General features: G+C 43.5%; 1 protein-coding gene across 4 annotated transcripts in view; it reads left to right on the forward strand.

The window, feature by feature from the left end:
• LOC119246018 (nuclear RNA export factor 2-like) overlaps positions 1-19,446 on the forward strand; it is a 40,132-nt gene that overhangs the window by 9,300 nt on the left and 11,386 nt on the right. Inside the window, exons 13-21 of one of the 4 annotated variants that reach the window (XM_037512180.2) lie at positions 114-182; positions 268-323; positions 459-566; positions 679-722; positions 829-944; positions 1,040-1,082; positions 1,658-1,730; positions 2,226-2,393; positions 3,018-3,315. The exons of 2 other annotated variants lie outside the window; for them this stretch is intronic. In XM_037512180.2, the coding sequence (XP_037368077.1) occupies positions 114-182; positions 268-323; positions 459-566; positions 679-722; positions 829-944; positions 1,040-1,082; positions 1,658-1,730; positions 2,226-2,393; positions 3,018-3,036 (696 nt within the window). In that variant the 3' untranslated portion in view covers positions 3,037-3,315. Of the gene's footprint in view, positions 1-113; positions 183-267; positions 324-458; positions 567-678; positions 723-828; positions 945-1,039; positions 1,083-1,657; positions 1,731-2,225; positions 2,394-3,017; positions 3,316-8,253; positions 8,390-9,963; positions 10,044-19,446 lie in introns of those variants that run through there. One more of the 4 variants, XM_037512179.2, reaches the window with a different exon arrangement.

A 19,446-nucleotide genomic window follows, 5' to 3' on the forward strand; every position in this document is an offset into this window, starting at 1 on the left:
ATCCTTTCACCCCTGACCTTTGACTCTCACCCCCTCCTGGTCCCATCCCTTCCCCTCATTATCCAGGGCCACCTTCCTGGTCTCCAGTGCTGACTTCCTCTTCCCTTCCCCAGGATGGCAAGGAGTTACCATCACCGGGTGCTGTTGGCACTGATGCCCGCAACTTAATCAAGTTCTGCAAGGTGAGGGAAAAGAAGCAAGCAGTATTGGGGGTACTGCAATGGACACCCTGTGAACCCCCTAGCCTTGACTGTCTCTTGATTTCAGGAAAGCTGTGAAGGATCTGAGACCCTGAAGAATCTAGTGCTGCACTTCCTGCAGAAGTAAGTACTCCTGGGGCCACGCGGAAAGGGAGGGCCTGGAGAGATGGGGTCACTAAGGCTCAGGATGGCTCACCAGGTCTCATCTCATTTGGGGTCCAGTCACAGAAATCCCCTTTGCCCTTTGCCTCCCCACAGGTATTACTGGATCTATGACTATGGGGACAGACAGAGCCTTCTGAGTGTTTATCATGAGGAGGCATGCTTCTGCTTCTCCATTCCCTTCATCCCACAGGATGCAGCCCCGTGAGTATCACGGCCCAGATGCTCATCCTGCTGCCGGGACTCCCCAGCAAACGGGCCAGCTGCCAGAAATACCAACTGACCCAACCGTCGCCTCCTTTTTTCTTTTTCCTAGAATCAGCTTCAGAGACAGCAGAGACATGAAGATGAAGGACCAGTGTAAGTGTGTGATGGAAAAAATGGACAGGGAGAAGGCATGGAGGGGTCAATCATGGGGCCCTGGGTGTGACAGTCCCTGACCTTTGCTTATATCTCCTCCCCTCAGACCTGCGGTGTGAGCTTGTGAAATATACAAAACGCGATATTATAAAGACCTTATGCCTGTTGCCCCGAACTCAGCATGACCTCAGCTCCTTCCAGGTTGATATGTGGATGGAGAAGGTGAGTGCCCGCTTCTTCCCTGGGGCAGACCGAGAAAGCCACAGGTGGGTGGGAGGCTTCGGTGGTGACTGAGCACCTGGGCGCTTCCCTTTCAGGAAACTAAGATCGGCTTCTCGGTCCACGGGGTGTTCAAGGAATGTGAGTGTGTGTAAATTTATACCCATCGCCCAGCTCTCCATGTATGCCTACCCCTGTCTGGGCTCCCTCCGAATTCTGCCAGCTTCCCAGATCCCTTTCCCTGCTTCCCCATTATTTCCTGTGTTCTTCAGTACCCACCCCCCCCAATCCATCCTGGCCTGCCCTGTCCCCCACCGCCTGTCTGCCCCACACCCACACGGCTGAGGGGCGAGGGAGGGACACAGGCTGCAGGGTTCCATGGCTCTCACCCCAGATGCTTCCTCTGGGAACTTGGAGCCCCTGCTGAACCTCTCAGTTGCCTCACTTTCAAAATGGGGCTGCTGACACCCCAGTCTCGGTCAGCTGCGGAACGCAAGTGGTTGAGCCCGTGGGCCGGTTGTCCCAGGACCCCAGCAGGGCCGTGTCCCTGGGAGCAGGTGGCGCCTGTTGTTGCCCTGCCCGTTCCCAACACCCTGACTCCCAGAGGACACTTGTCCCCCGCTTCAGCCTGGGTAGCCAGGGAGACTCTGATTAGGGGTTGCTGTTGAGTGTGTGAACCCCAAGGGGGTGTTATTGTTTGTTGTTTGTCGTTGAAGTGGTAGGAAGACCTCCATTCTCTGTTCATGCCTTCAGCCGAACCTTCATCGCTACCCTTTCCAGCAATTCCAGGTGAGCCCCATGTTGGGTGTGGGACACCCAGGGCAGCCTGGGCTAGTAGTGGGGGATGTGGCTGTGCAGAACCCCGGGTTTCCTCAATGTTGTGCACAGTCTGCTGGTGGATCGGGGAGCAGTCTGGCCTCGTGGTTAGGAGCATGGGCCTGGAGTCAGCTCTGGGGTTCCCTGCCTGACCCTCACTAGCTGTGTGACCTTGATCTAATCACGTGACCTGTGTGTGTCATGGTGTCTCCTCAGTATATGGGCTTAGAGTGTCCTCTCCTGTGCTTTACACAGCAAATGCACTGGGGTCCACCCTGTATGTGAGGTGAATTTGGAAGCAATCTTTGCAGAGGTGGGCTCTGTGGGAGGGTGCAGGTACCCCCAAGGATGCTGGGAGGCAGACACAGTAGGGGGTTGGAAAGAATCTGGGTGCTGAGGGGCAGAGAGAGGAGAAGGATCATGTTGGCTGTTGCTTGTCCAGTTGCTGAAGGCCTGTTTTTCCTCTAGCCTGCACATTGTGAATGACGAGATGGTTGTGTTGGACGCCTTCAAAGATGAGACCACGCCATTTCCTCCAGCCACCTCCAGCTCTTTGCTTGTCAGCCCCAAAGCACAACGTGAAAAGGCACAGGCTTTCTCCAAACAGACTAAGATGAAACAAAAGGGGTCTCAGAAGTGAGTAAAGGGTGAGGTCTGGAAGGAGTGCAAAAGAGAATGATGGAAAACTGCCGTTACTATTTGAAATGTATTATTTTATTCTTTGCAAAAGTAATACATTCCCTCTTTTGATAGTAACCCATCTTAATTATGTGTGACATTATACACCTGTGCATTGTGTTTGAATCATCTTCTGCGTATTCGTGAGCTCTCCGTGTATATTAAGTCTTGTCTCTTGTTCCGTGTGCGGAACAGTTGAATTCCAGCAGGCCCTGGGCTACTTGGTGGACGTGCCTCTTCACTGACTTAGCGCCGCACCCGTGCCACCTGCTCACGCCGGCACCGCGTCTGGCTAACTCGGAGCCGTGCTTCTGTAGCGTAGACTCCGCGGTGCCGTTGCGTGGGCCAGTGTCTCCCGGGGGTCCCCCACCACACGTGCTAACAGAGCAGTGGGGGTCCATACCACTGCGGCAACGTCCTTCACTCATCACAGGTGCAGGCCGAGTGTGCAGAGATGAAAGGGGGTGGATTCGACTCCCAGGAAGGCCCTGTGGGCTGAAGGCAGGTGGCCTGGGGGGTGATACCAAGGCCAGGTGTCCAGGCTCTGCTGACATCGCAATTCTCTCTCTTTACTTTCTCCAGACCATGGGCAAGATACTAAAGGAGGCCTGCATGCGGTGACCCGGCATCCTGAAAACAAAACACTTTCATTTTGTCATGTTCAGCCTCATCATATTTGTTATAACTTTCCTCACCACAAAGCCTCTTCCACGACTGGCAGCCCATTTACCAGGAAGGGAAAGTTCGCCTCACAGGCTGTCAGTTGTTCTGTAACTTCTACACTTATGATCCATCATAATTTTCATGCGTAGTGTACGGTAATAAAAGGTACGTGAGTGTGCTGGTCCCCTCACAAACCGTCTTCCCGTCCGTAATATTTTTAGCATCCCTCCAAATCGGGTGGTAGGAGAATCTGTGCCCCTGAGCCCTGGACTGCCGGGTCATTGAGTCACAAACCACACATGCTGTTGCGCCCTCTGTTCTTTGCGCACAGCTGCCGCCCCACAGACAGAGGCGTCCCGTCCTGCAGAAGCGATCCTCCCCAGGCACGGGGAGAAGGTCGGGATGCTGCTACACTTGGAGGCAGGAGAAATACTTCTGGCTCCCAAGTGATCCTTTGCGCGCTGCTGGGCACTCTCCTGCCCGGGACTGACAAAGTGTGAGGAGACACCCAGGTCAGGGAAGAGGAAGGTGACTAGATAGGAGGGTCTGCGTGGTGTCCCCTCTAAGCCATTGAGACCATCACACTTAGAGGTGCGGGTACTGAGGGAGAGGAGATGCACCAGTGTACCTCTAAGCCCGACCACGAAGGTGGGAATTGTGTGGGTAAACAAAAACATCGCCTGCAGGCACCTGCGCAAAGCTCGTTTGTCAACATGAACATAAAACCCAAAGCACTTAAACTCCACTTGTTTCCAAGTACTATGTCTCTCCAGGTAGCATAGCAGAGACTTGAGTTCAAAAACTACCTCCCTCTATTCGGTCAGTGAGTGGTAGTTATTCAGCTGTACCCCATGCAGTAGAAGCTCTGGAAGATCCTCAGACGCATCCATGTGGCAGGTGCGCCTTTTTCTTCCTCAGTGCACTGAAACAGCTTCCTTTTAGCTATTATGGTGTCAGGATAAATTGACTAAAAGTATTGATCTCTTATATTTGCTGATTTTCCATTTTTACCATTGTACACTAAAACAGAGATTTCATAATCATATCAAAGTTGACAATATAAAGAATCACTGCCTTTATGATGGTCAGCCTTTTTCTTACAGAGGTTTCTTAATTTTCCACATGGCTTATCTTTAAAAGCTCTGGAAATTTAGAAATAAGTCAAAGAATTGTTAAGAATAATTTATTCAATGATGTACACACTTGTATGTTAAAAGTAGCATTTGCCATAAGAAAAGCACAATATGCATATGAAAGAAAATAAGAAATAAGGTAGACTGATAAGTATGTGAAGTCAGTCACTACTTAACAATATCTAAGATATGGAAACCACCAGATAATTAAAAATAGATGAGTGGATCAAGAAGATGTGGTATATTTACACGATGGAATAGTACTCAAGCTACTTTTAAAAAGATAAGCCATTTTCTGCAAGATGGATGGAGCTGGAAGGGATTATCCAAAAGGAAACAAGCCAGAAGGGGAATAATAAATACCAGATGGGGTCACTTATAGGTAGAATACAGAGAAACCAAACAAAAGGTCAAACAAAGACAAGCTTTAAAACCAGCCCTTGAAATCTGATCATAGATATGTGGCATCCAGGAGAGGTTGGGATAGGGGGAAAGGTAAGAATAGTGGGGGGAGAGCACAGTGGACTATGGAGGAATTTGGGTGTTTGGGTGGTGGAAGAGTTACGGTGACCACACCTGAGTGGAAAAATCCTAAACTGTCAGATTATGAACAAGGATGTAAAACAATGGTACTTTGTTAAAATATAATTGAATTGGGCCTCCCCGGTGGCGCAGCAGATTGAGTGCCATGCTGTGAAGCTGTACGCAGCCTCTGCAGTGCCAGTTCGATCCCAACTGGCCAGTGAGGGTCCCACATGGTGTGGCAGACCTCTCCTGTCATGCCGGCTGCTCCCCTCAGCAGTGTATTTCTGTCGTCTGCTCTGCCTCTGGTGAATCCTCTCACCCTCCTGGGCCTCTGGCCTGTACCCCAGCTCTTGTATAAAAATAAATAAATCTTTTTAAAAAAAATAAATGAATTCATTTTAACAGATAAAAATTTAAAAATCTCAAAAAATAATAGTTGCAATGTTTTCGATTTGCCTGATGAGACTTGTTTTAGATATTGAGTGTGCTTGCTCAGTTGACCAGCTAAACATTTTGCAAATAGAGTGATTTTATGGTTAGGGTAGCAGATACCAAATTATTTGCCTATTCCATTTAGTTATATAAAATATGTTTCAATGACCCTTAAAAGTAACTTGAGTGGATTTAAATATAAATTTCCATTTTGCCAAATTCCAGGTTGAAGTTCAATAAGTCTCTACTGTATCATGTGGCTCTATTTTCATAGTCTGCATTTACATGCATTTGAGAAATCTCCAAAATTATGTAAGGAATATTAATTTTTTTTTTTTAGAGAGGCATGTTTATTTATTTATTTATTTGTTTGTTTGTTTTGTTTATACAAGCACTGGGTACAGTCAGAAGCGCGGGAGGGTGAGAGAATTCACCAGAGCCAGAGTGGGGAGCAGAGCAGGCAGAAGGACCGAAGTACACTGCTGAGGGGAGCAGCGGGCGGCAGTAGAGGTCTGCGCGCCATGTGGGACCCTCCTCCGGTGGCCGGGGAGCAGCCGGGGATCGAACCGGCGCTGCAGAGGCCGCGGGCAGCTTCGCAACCCAGCGCTCAACCGCTGCGCCACCGGGGAGGCCCAGGAATATTAATTTTTATAAATGTCTTCCTTCAATAAGTTTAGAACCAAAAACACAAAGTCTGTCATCCTTAATAGTATATCCAAATTTAATGATGCTGCAAAATTTAGTCTGTTGAGTTTTCTTCATGCCATTTTGCAAGGCCATAGAAAAATAATTCCACTGCTTGTTTAGCATTGATTTTAACTAGGCCAGCAAACAAGAAAGACAAAATAAAATTTATTTTGGACATGCAGACAACATTTCAGTTTTCCACACAAATCAGCAAACAGGTATTCATAAAGCAGATATTTAATTAATAAAACTCATTATATATCTCCTTTCTCTGTCCTTTCTATGAAGGAAAGAGTATAAATATAGCAATAACTCAGGTTTCACTCATTTTTAATTTTTTGTAATTCAGGCAATAGGTATTTAAACTTTGCAATGATTCTTTTTTAGTGCTTTTTTAAAAAATCATTTTATACTACTTTTTAGATACATAAATATTTCACATATTAATAAGATCATATATATACATTAAAATGAATCTGAGTCATATTTAGTTTCATTTCTAGATTCAACTCTGATTATTTCTGATTCCTGGTAGTACTTCAGTTTAAGTGGCACTTCTTTATTTTTTTTAAGATTGATTGATTGATTGATTGATTTATACAAACACTGGGTACAGTCAGGAGCGCGGGAGGGTGAGAGAATTCACCAGAGCCAGAGCGGGGAGCAGAGCAGGCAAAAGGACCGAAGTACACTGCTGGGGGAGTAACGGGCGGCAGGAGAGGTCTGCGCGCCATGTGGGACCCTCCTCTGGTGGCAGGGGAGCAGCCGGGGATCGAACCGGAGCTGCAGAGGCTGCGGGCAACTTCGCAACCCAGCGCTCAACCGCTGCACCACCGGGGAGGCCGGCACTTCTTTTTTTTTTAATTTTATTTATTTATGCATACAAGAACTGGGGTACAGGCCAGGGCAGTGGGGGCTGAGAGGATTCACCCAAGTCAGAGTGGGGAACAGAACAGGCAGATGGACCGAAATACACTGTTGAGAGGAGCAGCGGGCAAGTCAGAGAAGGTCTGGGCAGCTCCTTGGCAGGGGATCGAACTTGTGCTGCATTGGCTGCAGATAGCTTCATAGGTTGCGTCTTAACCCCTTGTGCCACCAGGGAGGCCCCTTAAGTGGCATTTCAAAGAGTTCCTCCATGATCTCAACTGTTTAGTAATGCAGAACAAATTTTCCAGTTAATCTTAAGTAATAAGATTGATTTAATATTAATTTCCTTTGGAGAACATCTAGGTTATCAGAATACAAATTCTGGGGCCAGAGTGCCTGGGAGCAATCTCTGACTCGCTACCTACAGGCTCTGACATTTTAACAAGTGACTTAACACTTCTGTGCTTCAACTTTATCCTTTGAAAAAAGGAATAGCAAGAATACCTACTCCATACAGCTGTCATCATTATAGGAGTTAACATTTTAAAGTGTGTAACACATAATGATTACATACACAATTTTTCAAATGAACGACTAAAAGTCACATACTGGGTTTGTTTCAATTTCGTTTAGCGTCACTTTAAATTAAATCAACAAAACTTACCTATACCCACTGAGAAGGCTTTTGAAATAGTCCCTAAAAATGGCAATGATTAGTGCTGTAGGGAGGACCTATTTAGTTGCTATGTATTAAATTGCATATATTATTTTAAAAATAGCACCCATAAAATCAGTACACAAAGAAGTGATGGCGCAGGTAATCCTGACACGAGTGTGCAAAACAAGTTCACTTGCAAACACTTACAGTCTCAGCAGAGCCCGGGAATATGAGCACTCTAGATCTCTGAGTCTCTGCAGAGAAAGGTCTCATGAAACAGGTAGCTCGGCACAATCTGTCATTGCATACCATGGTCTCACAATGACCGAGCTGTGAGCATGGTGGGTGGATTCCTAAGGATTTGGGTGGTGGTCAAGGGGGCGTAGCCATCATGTAAAACTACAGTCTATAAGCAGGCTCAGACTTACTACTGGTCAGGTCTGCATCTGAGCGCCTAAAACCTGAGCTCACATGGTCTTCCCTGACCTGTGGCTGCCATGTTCTTGTGGTAGGTCTGGGTCCTTAGAGCACTAGACCAACATGGAGTCCCAAAGCCCGCTCATAGTGGGCGCCTTATCCCTGTCATGTGGTCCTTATGAGCTCATGGCTCATGAAAACTTCACTCCCACCCAAATGGCCTGCTGGAGGCTGTGTTCACGCATTCCCCTGTGACCACTGGTCAGACTCAACTGTATTCAACCTGTGAAGATGAAGGGCTAGGGAGGTGCACTTGCATGCGTCAGCCCACACGGTGCTGACGTGTAGCAGGAAGAGCCTTTGCAGTCACGTGAGCACTGGAATCACCCAATCACCGGTGGTTATGCAGATCCTATGGTCACGTGCTACGCTGTCTTCAGTTGGCGCGCAGTCAGCCATTTTGTCTGATGTGGTGTTCTTTTCGCTACCAGAAGATAGAGAGCACCTGAATCCTGTGGCCACTTGCATCTTTCGAGTATGTGGTCGCAGCCACAGAAGGACCTAGAAGTCAGGTAGGGGCCCCCCCACAGTTGTGGCTTCCTTGAACATTAATGTTACGTGATGACCCGCTCCCTCCCCCCCTTGGTTTTGTAGAAGGATCCTCACTTAAAGTGTGTGGACAGCTCCTGAATTTTAACTCGATTTAGGAGAAATTAGAAAGTTCAAAAGACCTTGAGAATGTGTCCGTGCCCGGGTCAGGTGGAACTTTGAGGAGACTTAGAATCTGACTTCAAACTTTACGTCAACTTTTACTTCACGCGGCGCCCTGTGGTACTTGGCTAGAGCGAGCCCGCGGGTGTTGCGCGTTTATTGGCGAGTTGGCGCTAGACCGGGCAGCAAAGGCTGTGGCCCGCTCGGCCGTGAGTTGGGTGATAGCCCCCACCCACCCGCCCCCGTCCACGCAGTGCCCTGGCCTGTCCCCTTCCTTCGGGTTGCGCTGTGCGTTGTGGCGGCCCCCACTGTCCCCGCTGTTATTAGGACACTGGGGGCTTCCTGGATGCCATTTTATAGCGATTCCAAATCTGATCTTCAATTCTGTCGCAGACTTGATTCTTTTCGATATGGATGTAAAATTTTGAAATATAATTTGTTTTTAAATAAATATGTGAAAATAGCAATGATGTGAAGATCCAGAATCTGTTTCTTATATACTGTGCAACACAAGAGATTTTCTAAGTGCTTTTGGGATGGGATGATACCATCTTTTTGTGCTGGGGATCTCTAAATGGCTTAATCTCAGCAGCCAGGCAGTATTTCCTTCAAGGTTTCCTGCTGAACTCGAGTTGTTGCTGCTTAGATGCCTTGAAATCACCCTTTTTTTCTTCATATGGAAAAAGATACTGAATTTAAGAAAACATACTAATTATAGATTATACTCATATTTTTTTAAAAGATTTATTTTATTTATTTTTACAAGAACTGGAGTACAGGCCAGATGCGTGGGAGGGTGAGAGGATTCACCAGAGACACAGCAGGGAACAGAACAGGCAGACTGACGAGCTACACTGCTGAGGAGAGCAGTGGGCGCGACAGGAGAGGTCTGCCGCGCCATGTGGGACCCTCGCCAGCTGGCCAGGATTGAACCCGAGCTGCAGAGGCTGTGGACAGCTTCACAGCATGGTGCTCAACCACCTGCGCCACCAGGGGTGGCCCAATACTCACTTTTTTTTTTAAGATTTATTTTTTTATTTATACAAGCACTGGGTACAGTCAGAAGCACGGGAGGGTGAGAGAATTCACCAGAGACAGAACGGAGAGCAGAACAGGCAGACTGACGAAGTACACTGCTGAGGGGAGCAGCGGGCGACAGGAGAGGTCTGCGCGCCATGTGGGACCCTCGCTGGCAGCCGGGGATCGAACGAAGAGGCGCTGCAGAGGCTGCGGGCAGCTTTGCAACCCAGCGCTCAACCGTTGCGCCGCAGGGGAGGCCCCCATACTCACATTTTTAAAAATCATGAAGATGGTACTGAATGAATGCAATTCATCATATAAAGGATTATGTTTACATTTAAATAGTTTGATTCATGGTTAAAAACTAATTTGTGATTTTTTTAATTTTATTTCTTTTAATTTCTTTTCATTTCAGCCCTCCCAAGCTTGTTGTAGAAAACCCTATGTCTGAGAGACAACAACAACAAAACTATTTCGTGAAATATGAAGATGAAGGTAAGAGGATTTCCAGATTGTAGTAAGTTTTTAAATATGCCAATATTTAATGTAATTCTCAGACAGAGGGTTGTTGTCTTAGACCTTTCAGACTACTGTAACAGGACACAGTGGACTGGGTGACTTATAAACAGAAACTTATTTCCCAGAATTCTGGGGGATGGAATGTCCTGAATCAAGGCAGGAGCAGGTGCAGGGTGTGGTGAAGACCTGATTTCTGGCTGCTCAGTGACTGTTCACTTGCCCCTTTCCGCACATGCGGGAAAGGGCAGGGAGCTGTCTGGAGTCACTTTTGTAATGTCACCAATCTCATTCTTAAAGCAGCCTCCCTCAGTCTCGCCCCAAAGACCCCCAGTGTCAGTGGTTAGGTCCAAATGCAAACATTCTGTCTATAGCAGGTGGTTTCCACAGCATATATGGGAATGGGCCATATCTACAGACCATTCATAGGGTATTACTATTCTACAATAAACTTTGTTATACCCTGTCCAAAACAGATCTCTTCTACTACATCAATTCCTTGTATCATCGTTTGCTAAAATCAATGGAACATTTGTTTACTAATTGGAATATGTTCTCATTGAGAATCTACTTATTGCTTTCCAATTAATTTTATGTTATTTTATTAGTCTCTCTTTTCCTTCACATCTTTCTACTTTTTTCATTCTTGACTGATACCCCCAGTGTTGAAGTGCATTCCCGATATCATGAAATGAAAAAAAAAAAAAAAAACCTGCATTTGGTGAATTCATTGGAAAGTCTAAACTACAACATCTAAAGTGCCCCACTCGCAAATGCAATATCTCTAATTATCTCTAATTGCCAGTTGTCCACACTTTTTCTTTTTTTTTTTTTTTTTTTTTTTTTATTTTTTTTAAAATTTTTTTTTTATAGAGGCATGCTTTATTTATTTGTTTGCTGGTTTGTTTGTTTTGTTTATACATGCACTGGGTACAGTCAGAAGCGCGGGAGGGTGAGAGAATTCACCAGAGCCAGAGCGGGGAGCAGAGCAGGCAGAAGGACCGAAGTACACTGCTGAGGGGAGCAGCGGGCGGCAGGAGAGGTCTGCGCGCCATGTGGGACCCTCCTCCGGTGGCCGGGGAGCAGCCGGGGATCGAACCGGCGCCGCAGAGGCCGCGGGCAGCTTCGCAACCCAGCGCTCAACCGCTGCGCCACCGGGGAGGCCCTGTCCACACTTTTTCAAAACCAATTGGTTATTGTCTTTTATAATTTTAGCAGTCATTTTCAGAGTGGTAAGCTCATCATAGCAGTTATTTCATTTCATCCTCAGGAAAATCTCCAGTACATGTTATTTGTGCTTACGGATGACATACACAAGTTAGGACGGCCCAGGGTATGCCGTGGTAAGAGGCAATCCCCGAATCTCGGTGGCTTATTCTTGCTTCTTACATGGCCATGGCAGGTGCATGTCCATCACAGGATGGTGGATTTTAGGGGTCTGAGCAATTCTTACTGGCCTGACCTGAAGGTCCAAACTCACAGAGCAGCCACCATCGAGAAAACTGACAGTCATGGTATCTGTGGTGAAGAGGCCCTGGGAGGATATCAAACCGATAAGCATATGTTCTGGCCCAGAAATAACACATCACTCACAACTCATTAACCAGAACTAGCCATATATAGTGCACCACCAAACAGAATGATGCAAAAGAGGCAGCTCCACCTTGTGCCTGAAACAGGGGACAAATGGAAACACTCAGCAAACAGCACCAATAATTAAATTGGTAACAAAAAAAAAGTTGAGTAAAAATGCTATACGTTAGTGCTTTCCACAGATATATAATGAAACCTTTGGCAAGCTGGGTCAAGAAAATTATACAGCACAAATTTGCAGCAACATGGATGGAGCTGGAAGGGATCATGCTCAGCGAAATAAGCCAGAAAGAAAAAGAAAAATACCGGATGGTCTCACTCATAGCAGGAATCTAGAAAACCTAAATAAGGGACCAGGAAAAAGAATAACTACAAGAAAGAAAATATCAAAATCAACAAACAACTATGAACCAGAAACACACTACGGGGAGTGGGGGGTGGGGAAAGGAGGGATTGGGGTCAAAATAAGGGGGTTGTAATTGTATGGGGAATATAAAAATAAAATTTAAATTAAAAAAAATTATACAGCACAGAAGGCACTTTTGAATGAAAAAGGTATTTTCAGTGCACTTACAGTAAAAATATAAAAAGCTAATAAGAGAACATGCTGATCCTTTGAAATTTTATATTAAATAATCTGGGGAAAATGAACTTGCTACATCAAAAAAATTAAAATATATTAACTGATATTGTTCTTGACAGAAAATGCATGAGAAGAAAAAATTACTGGTCACTTTTAATTATAAAAATGCAAAAAATTGAACACTGGGCTGCGAGGCTGCCCACAGCCTCTGCAGCGCTGGTTCGTTCCCCGGCCACCAGCGAGGGTCCCACAAAAAAAAATTAAAATAAAAATGCAAGTAATATAATAAACTAAATCCATCAATGGCAAAAGCAGGTAATAAATCATGACAAAGTTGTGTTCATTCCAGGTTTGCAGTGTTGGTTTGACATTAGGAGATCCATAGTGTAACTCAAGACATTAATAAGGTAAAGAAATAAGATCAAAATCAAGGATGATTTTGACCAGGATTCTAGAAAAAAGGTATACAATAAAATTCAACAACCAATCAAGGTTAAACCAGAGCATCAACAACTCTGAGCTAAATAGGAATAGAAACATATTTCTATGGGTTATTTTTAAAAACTAAAGTCCGGAGACCTCCTTGGCACTGCAAGGGGTTAAGATGTAGCACTGTGAAGATATCCGCAGCCACCTGCAGCACGAGGTCGACCCCCGGCCAGCCAGGGAGCTACCCACATGGCGCAGCAGACCTCTCCTGTCTCTCCCTCTGCTTCCCTCAGCAGTGTATTTCAGTCAGTCTGCCTGTTCTGTTCCCTACTCTGTCTCTGGTGAATCCTCTCACCCCCCACATCTCTGGCCTGTACCCCAGCTCTTGTATTTATAAATAAATAAATTTATTTATTAAAAATAAATAAAAACTAAAATCCATACAGAATAGTGAAACATTAAAAGCATTTATTTTATTTCAGTTTTTTCTTTTTAAATATTTTAAAACTATATTGAGTAAATATTGATTTCTGACATTGCTTATATTCTAAGCATATAGGTTCTGAGGTCTACAAATGATTCTATTTCACCACCTGCACCCATAATCATCTACCAGAGTCAATTGAGCACACACCCCCCTTTGCTCCTACCCCTTCAACCTCCCCTTAAGGTAGCCTCAGTTTTGCAGTCAGATTTCAAGGGTTTATTTTGGTTTGCTTTTGTCTGTTCCTTTACCTTGTTCTTTTATTCCACGTGAGTGAAATCACCCAGTATTTTCATATTCCCCATACAGTTGCAACCCCCTTATTTTGACCCCTATCTTTCCTTTCCCCGCCCCCCCCCATAGTGTGTCTCTGGTTCATAGTTGTTTGTTGATTTTGATTTTTTCTTTCTTTTTCCTGGTCCCTTATTTAGGTTTTCTAGATTCCTGCTATGAGTGAGACCATCCGGTATTTTTCTTTTTCTTTCTGGCTTATTTCGCTGAGCATGATCCCTTCCAGCTCCATCCATGTTGCTGCAAATTGCATGTGTTTATCTTTTTTGATTGCTGAATAATATTCCACTGTGTATATGTACCACATCTTCTTGATCCAGTCATCTATTTTGGGGCATTTGGGTTGTTTCCAAAGCTTAGCTATTGTAAATAGTGCTGCTATAAACATAGGGGTACAGGTGCTCTTTGGAATTAATGTTTCTGTGTCCTTGGGGTAAATACCTAGGAGTGGAATTGCTGGATCATATGGAAACTCTATGTTTAGTAGGTCCAGAGATCTCCACACAGCTCTCCATAGTAATTGGACCAGTTTGCACTCCCACCAGCAGTGCAGGAGAGTTCCTTTTTCTCCACATCCTCGCCAACATTTGTTGATGCTAGTTTTTATTAATATGTGCCATTCTCACTGGTGTGAGATGGTATCTCATTGTAGTTTTGATTTGCATTTCCCTGATTGCAAGTGATGTTGAACATTTTTTCATATGCCTGTTGGCCATTTGCATTTCCTCTTCAGAGAAGTTTCTTTTTAGCTGTTCTGCCCATTTTTTGACTGGATTATTTTCTTTGTTTTTGTTGAGTCTCATCAGCTCTTTGTAGATTTTTGTGATCAGTCCTTTATCATTAGTGTTGTGTGCAAAAATTTTCTTCCAGTCGGTGGGGTTTCTCTTTGTTTTGGTTATTGTCTCTTTTGCTGTGCAGAAGCTCTTTAATTTGATGTAGTCCCAGCTGTTTATCTTTGCCTTCACTATCACTGCTTTGGGTGATGTGTCTATAAAGATGTCTTTGATGTGCATGTCATGTAGAGTTTCGCCTATATTTCCTTCTATGTATTTTATGGTTTCAGGTCTTATGTCTAGTTTTCTAATCCATTTTGAGTTGGTTTTTGTGCATGGTGTGAGGTAGTAGTCTAGTTTCATTCTTTTGCACGTAGTGACTCAGTTTTCCCAGCACCATTTATTGAACAAACTTTCTTTGCTCCAGTGCATATTCTTTGCTCCTTTGTCAAAGATTAGTTGATCGTAAATCTGTGGGTTTATTTCTGGGTTTTCTATTCGGTTCCATTGGTCCGTGTGTCTGTTCTTGTTCCATTACCATGCAGTTTTGATTATTATGGTTTTGTAGTATTGTTTGAAATCTGAGTGAGTGATGCCTCCATTCCCTTCTCTTTTTTTAGAAGGGTTTTGGCTGTTCGGGGTTTTTGGTGACTCTATGTGAATTTCATCAATATTTTTTCTATTTCTTTGAAGAATGACATTGAAATTTTAATTGGAATAGCATTGAATCTGTAGATTGCTTTTGGTAGGATGGCCATTTTGATAATGTTAGTTCTTCTGATCCATGAGCAGGGGATGTCTTTCCATTTCTTTGTGTCTACTTCTATTTCTTTTGACAGTGTTTTATAGTTTTCTTTGTATAGGTCCTTTACTTCTTTTGTTAGGTTTATTCCCAGGTATTTGATTTTTTTTTTGTTTCAATAATAAAAGAAATGGTTTTCTCGATTTCTTCTTCTGATTTGTTGTTTGTGTATAGGAAGGCTACTGATTTTTGTGCGTTGATTTTGTATCCTGCCACTTTACTGAACTGATTGATTAGTTGAATTAGTTTTTCTGTGGAGTTTTTGGGGTTCTCTATGTATATTATCATATCATCTGCAAATAGTGATAGTTTGACTTCTTCTTTTCCTATTTGGATTCCTTGTTTGTCTTTCTCTTGTCTTATTGCTCTGGCTAGGACTTCCAGTATTATGTTGAAAAGCAGTGGTGAGAGTGGACATCCTTGTCTTGTTCCAGATCTTAATGGGAATGCTTTCAGCTTTTCACCATTGAGAATGATATTGGCTGTGGGCTTGTCATAGATGGCCTTTATGATGTTGAGGTATGTTCCTTGTATCCCAAGAATTTCAAGGGCCTTTATTTATCATAAATGGGTGTTGTACTTTGTCGAATGCTTTTTCAGCATCTATGGATATTATCGTGTGGTTTTTATGTTTCTTTTTGTTGATGTGTTGGATAACGTTGATTGACTTTCAGATGTTAAATCATCCTTGTGTCCCTGGAATAAATCCTACTTGGTCGTGGTGAATTATCTTTTTTTTTTTTTTTGTGGGACCCTCGCCAGCGGCCAGGGAATGAACTGGCGCTGCAGAGGCTGCAGGCAGCCTCGCAGCCCAGTGCTCAACTGTTGCGCCACCAGGGGAGGCCCCATGGTGAATTATCTTATGGATGCATTGTTGGATTCTGTTGGCAAGGATTTTGTTGAGGATCTTTGCATCAGTGTTCATTAGGGAGATTGGCCTGTAATTTTCTTTTTTTGTGCTGTCTTTGTTGGGTTTTGGTATTAGTGTAATGTTGGCTTCATAGAACGTATTTGGTAGTATTCCTTCTTTTTCAATTTTTTGAAAGAGTTTGTGTAGGATAGGCACTAATTCACTACTGAACGTTTGGTAGAATTCATTTGTGAAGCCATCTGGGCCTGGGCTTTTGTTTTTGGGGAGTGCTTTGATTACTGCTAACATTTCACCTTTTTATGTAACTGAGTAGTATTCCATTGTGTATATACACCACTTCTGAGTCTACTGCTTGTTGTTGGACACTTAAGTTGTTTCCATATCTCAACTACTGAAAATAGTGCTGCCGCGACACAGGAATGAATATATCCCTTCAAATTAGTGTGTTTGCATTCTTTGGGTAAATACCTAGCAATGGAATTGTTGGATCTTTTGTTAGATCTATTTTTAATATTTTGAGAAACCTGCATACTGTTTTACATAGGGGCTGGAACAATCTGCATTCCCAGCAGCAGTGTGTAAGAGTTCCTTTTCCTCCACGCTGTGTCAACACTTACTGTTGCTGGTGTTTTTGAGATGGGCCATGCTCACATGTGCTAGATGGTTATTTCATTGTGGATTTGATTTGCATTTTTCTCATGATAAGTGATGATGAGCATGTTTTCATGTGCTTGTTGGCCATTTTCTGTCTTCTTCGGAGAGAGTATCATATCTATTTCTCCCCTGCTCATTTTTTCACTGTTGTTATTACTTTTGATTTATAGTAAGTTTGAGATCAACATTACACTTCCATTTCTCTTTTTTCCTCTCAGGATTGCTTTTGCTGTTTGAGGCCTTTTGTGGTTCCATACACATTTCAATATTGTTTTTCATTTTCTTTGAAAAAAATTTCTTTGAAAGATATTATTGGTATTTTAATTGTGATTGTGATAAATTTATATATTGTTTGAGATAGGATAATCTGTTTTATTTTATTGTTTCTCCTATGTACATGGGATAGCCTTCCATCTTCTTTTGTCACTACCTAAGTCCTTTAATAATGTCTTGTATTTTTTTTTTGTACATGTCCTTCACACCCTTAGTTAGGTTAATTCTGAGGGATTTGATCCTTTATAAAGCAATTTATAGTGGAGTTTTTTCTTTATTACTTTTTCTTGTTCATTGTTTATATATAAAAATGCTATGGATTTTGGGCCTCCCCTGTGGCATAGCAGTTGGACACTGGGCTGCGAAGCTGCTTGCAGCCTCTGCAGTGCCGGTTTGGTCCCCGGCCGCCAGCGAGGGTCCCACACTGCTCCCTTCAGCAGTGTATTTCATCGGTCTGCCTGTTTTGTTCCCCGCTCTGGCTCTGGTGAATTATTCTCTCACCCTCCCGCACTTCTGACTGTACCCAGTGCTTGTATAAATAAATAAATAAATCTTTAAAAAAATGCTATGGATTTTTTCATGTTAATTTTGTAACCTGCTACTTTGTTGTATTCATGTATTGTTTCTTTTAGCTTTTCAATAGTGTCAGGATTTTCTAAATATAATATATCTTCTGCAAATATTAATATTTTAAGTTCTTTTCTGACATAGATTCCCTTTATTTACTGATAACTCTGGCCAAAACCTCTAATTTAAGTTAAATCTTAGTACTGACAATGGACATCTTAGTCTTGTTCTTGATAGTAATGCGAAAAATTTTGATTTTTCACCATTAAGCATTATATTGGCTAGTGGTGTATAATATATGGGCTTTATTATATTAAAAGATATTTCTCTTATATCCAGGTTGTTTAGAGTTTTTATCATCAATGAGTGTTGAATCTTATTATAGAAAGTGAAGTCTAAAAACTCTGCCATGGCTGCCCCATAAAACCTTGGGTCTAGCAAGGTGGCACAGAGTAAAGATGCTGAGTTTGTCTCTTCCATATATTCACAACTAACTGGCAATACAGCAGTCGGTAATTCCTCAAAGATTAACTTATGGCTACTGTACATATAGGAGCAACAATCTCACAGAAACATGTAGGAAAAATTTTAATTGAGCTATGCTTACTACAATACAGGGGCAGTACAACCCACAAGAGGGAGGGCTGACTGTCATACAGTGTCCTACAGATGTTAACTCAGGGATATATTCCCCACATTGGTGACTTTGGAGACACGGCACAGCACTGGAAAAAGTGTGCAGAGTTGCCAGAACACAGGGTGCACTACTGCAGAACCATAGGAGGAGGGGGACAGTGTGATATTTATTTAACCTCTCAATATACAACAGTTGGAGCTTGAACTGGCAGGAAGAATGATTTCAGATCACCTGTCTCCACAGAGAAGAGGTTGTAAGTACACATATCGTCAAACAGTCTTAAAAAATTATCTCTTACAGGGCCTCCCCTGGTGGCGCAGCGGTTGAGCACTGGGCTGCGAAGCTGCCCACAGCCTCTGCAGCGCCGGTTCGATCTCCGGCCGCAGGCGAGGGTCCCACATGGTGTGCAGACCTCTCCTGCCGTGCCCGCTGCTCCCCTCAGCAGTGTATTTCATCAGTCTGCCTGTTCTGTTCCCCGCTCTGGCTCTGGTGAATTCTCTCACCCTCACGCGCTTCTGACTGTACCCCAGTGCTTATATAAATAAATAAATAAATCTTTAGGGGAAAAATTATCTCTTACACTTATAAAAATATTCACATGCTTCTTCTGGGAAGCTGGAGAGCAGGGACTCAAATCCTGGAGCTTCCCTGAAGCCTGAGTTGTGCTCCATGAGATACCTGGACCTCTCCACTGGGGACGCTCTGTAACCCTGGTCCACCCTCGGGTGTTTTTCCATTATGTTTTTGTACAAAGAACTCTTATTAGTTTCTTAATGTAAAAAAAAAAAATCTATTCAAACACACACACACACGCAGAGAGAGAGAGAGCGCGCATTAGAAACCATATTAAGGCAATGGAGAAAAATCAGCTGTCAGTGCACACTAAGTCACAATTTTGTGTGGCAATGCATTTACTAATGTATTTGGAATTTGTGTATTTTTAACTTCATTATAAGCACATATGATGCAAAATATTAACATGTACCATGCACCCACGTGTGTGCGTGCACACATGTTGAATGCCCACATGTGAGTATACAGATGTATGCACACACACATTTCATTTCCTCTGAGACAGGGGCAGTATTTATAGTCTGTCACAACACTGAACGCCCACAGGCATGCTTTCAGATCCAGAACTTTCTACCTACTCATAGCAGATAGCAGGAGACTGTTGGATTCAAGGAAAGCCTGTCCGTGTTTTTGTCACCTCTCTTTACAAACCACCCCCACTTCTTAAGATCAGAAAATCTGTAGTTTTCATGTGGCAACAAGAGAAATTTAACTCTTTTTGACTGTACGTTAAATGAAAAAATAGGAATTTTGCAAAAGAAAAATTCAATGCATGGTAGTTTTACAAGCAAGTTGTGAAATGATTTTGTAGCTTCGTTTCTGGAATAAATAGATGGGGGTAGAAATGGTTGA

Source organism: Talpa occidentalis, unplaced genomic scaffold, assembly GCF_014898055.3.
Source record: "Talpa occidentalis isolate TD23 unplaced genomic scaffold, MPIMG_talOcc4v2.1 talOcc4.15, whole genome shotgun sequence".
Lineage (NCBI taxonomy): Eukaryota > Metazoa > Chordata > Mammalia > Eulipotyphla > Talpidae > Talpa > Talpa occidentalis.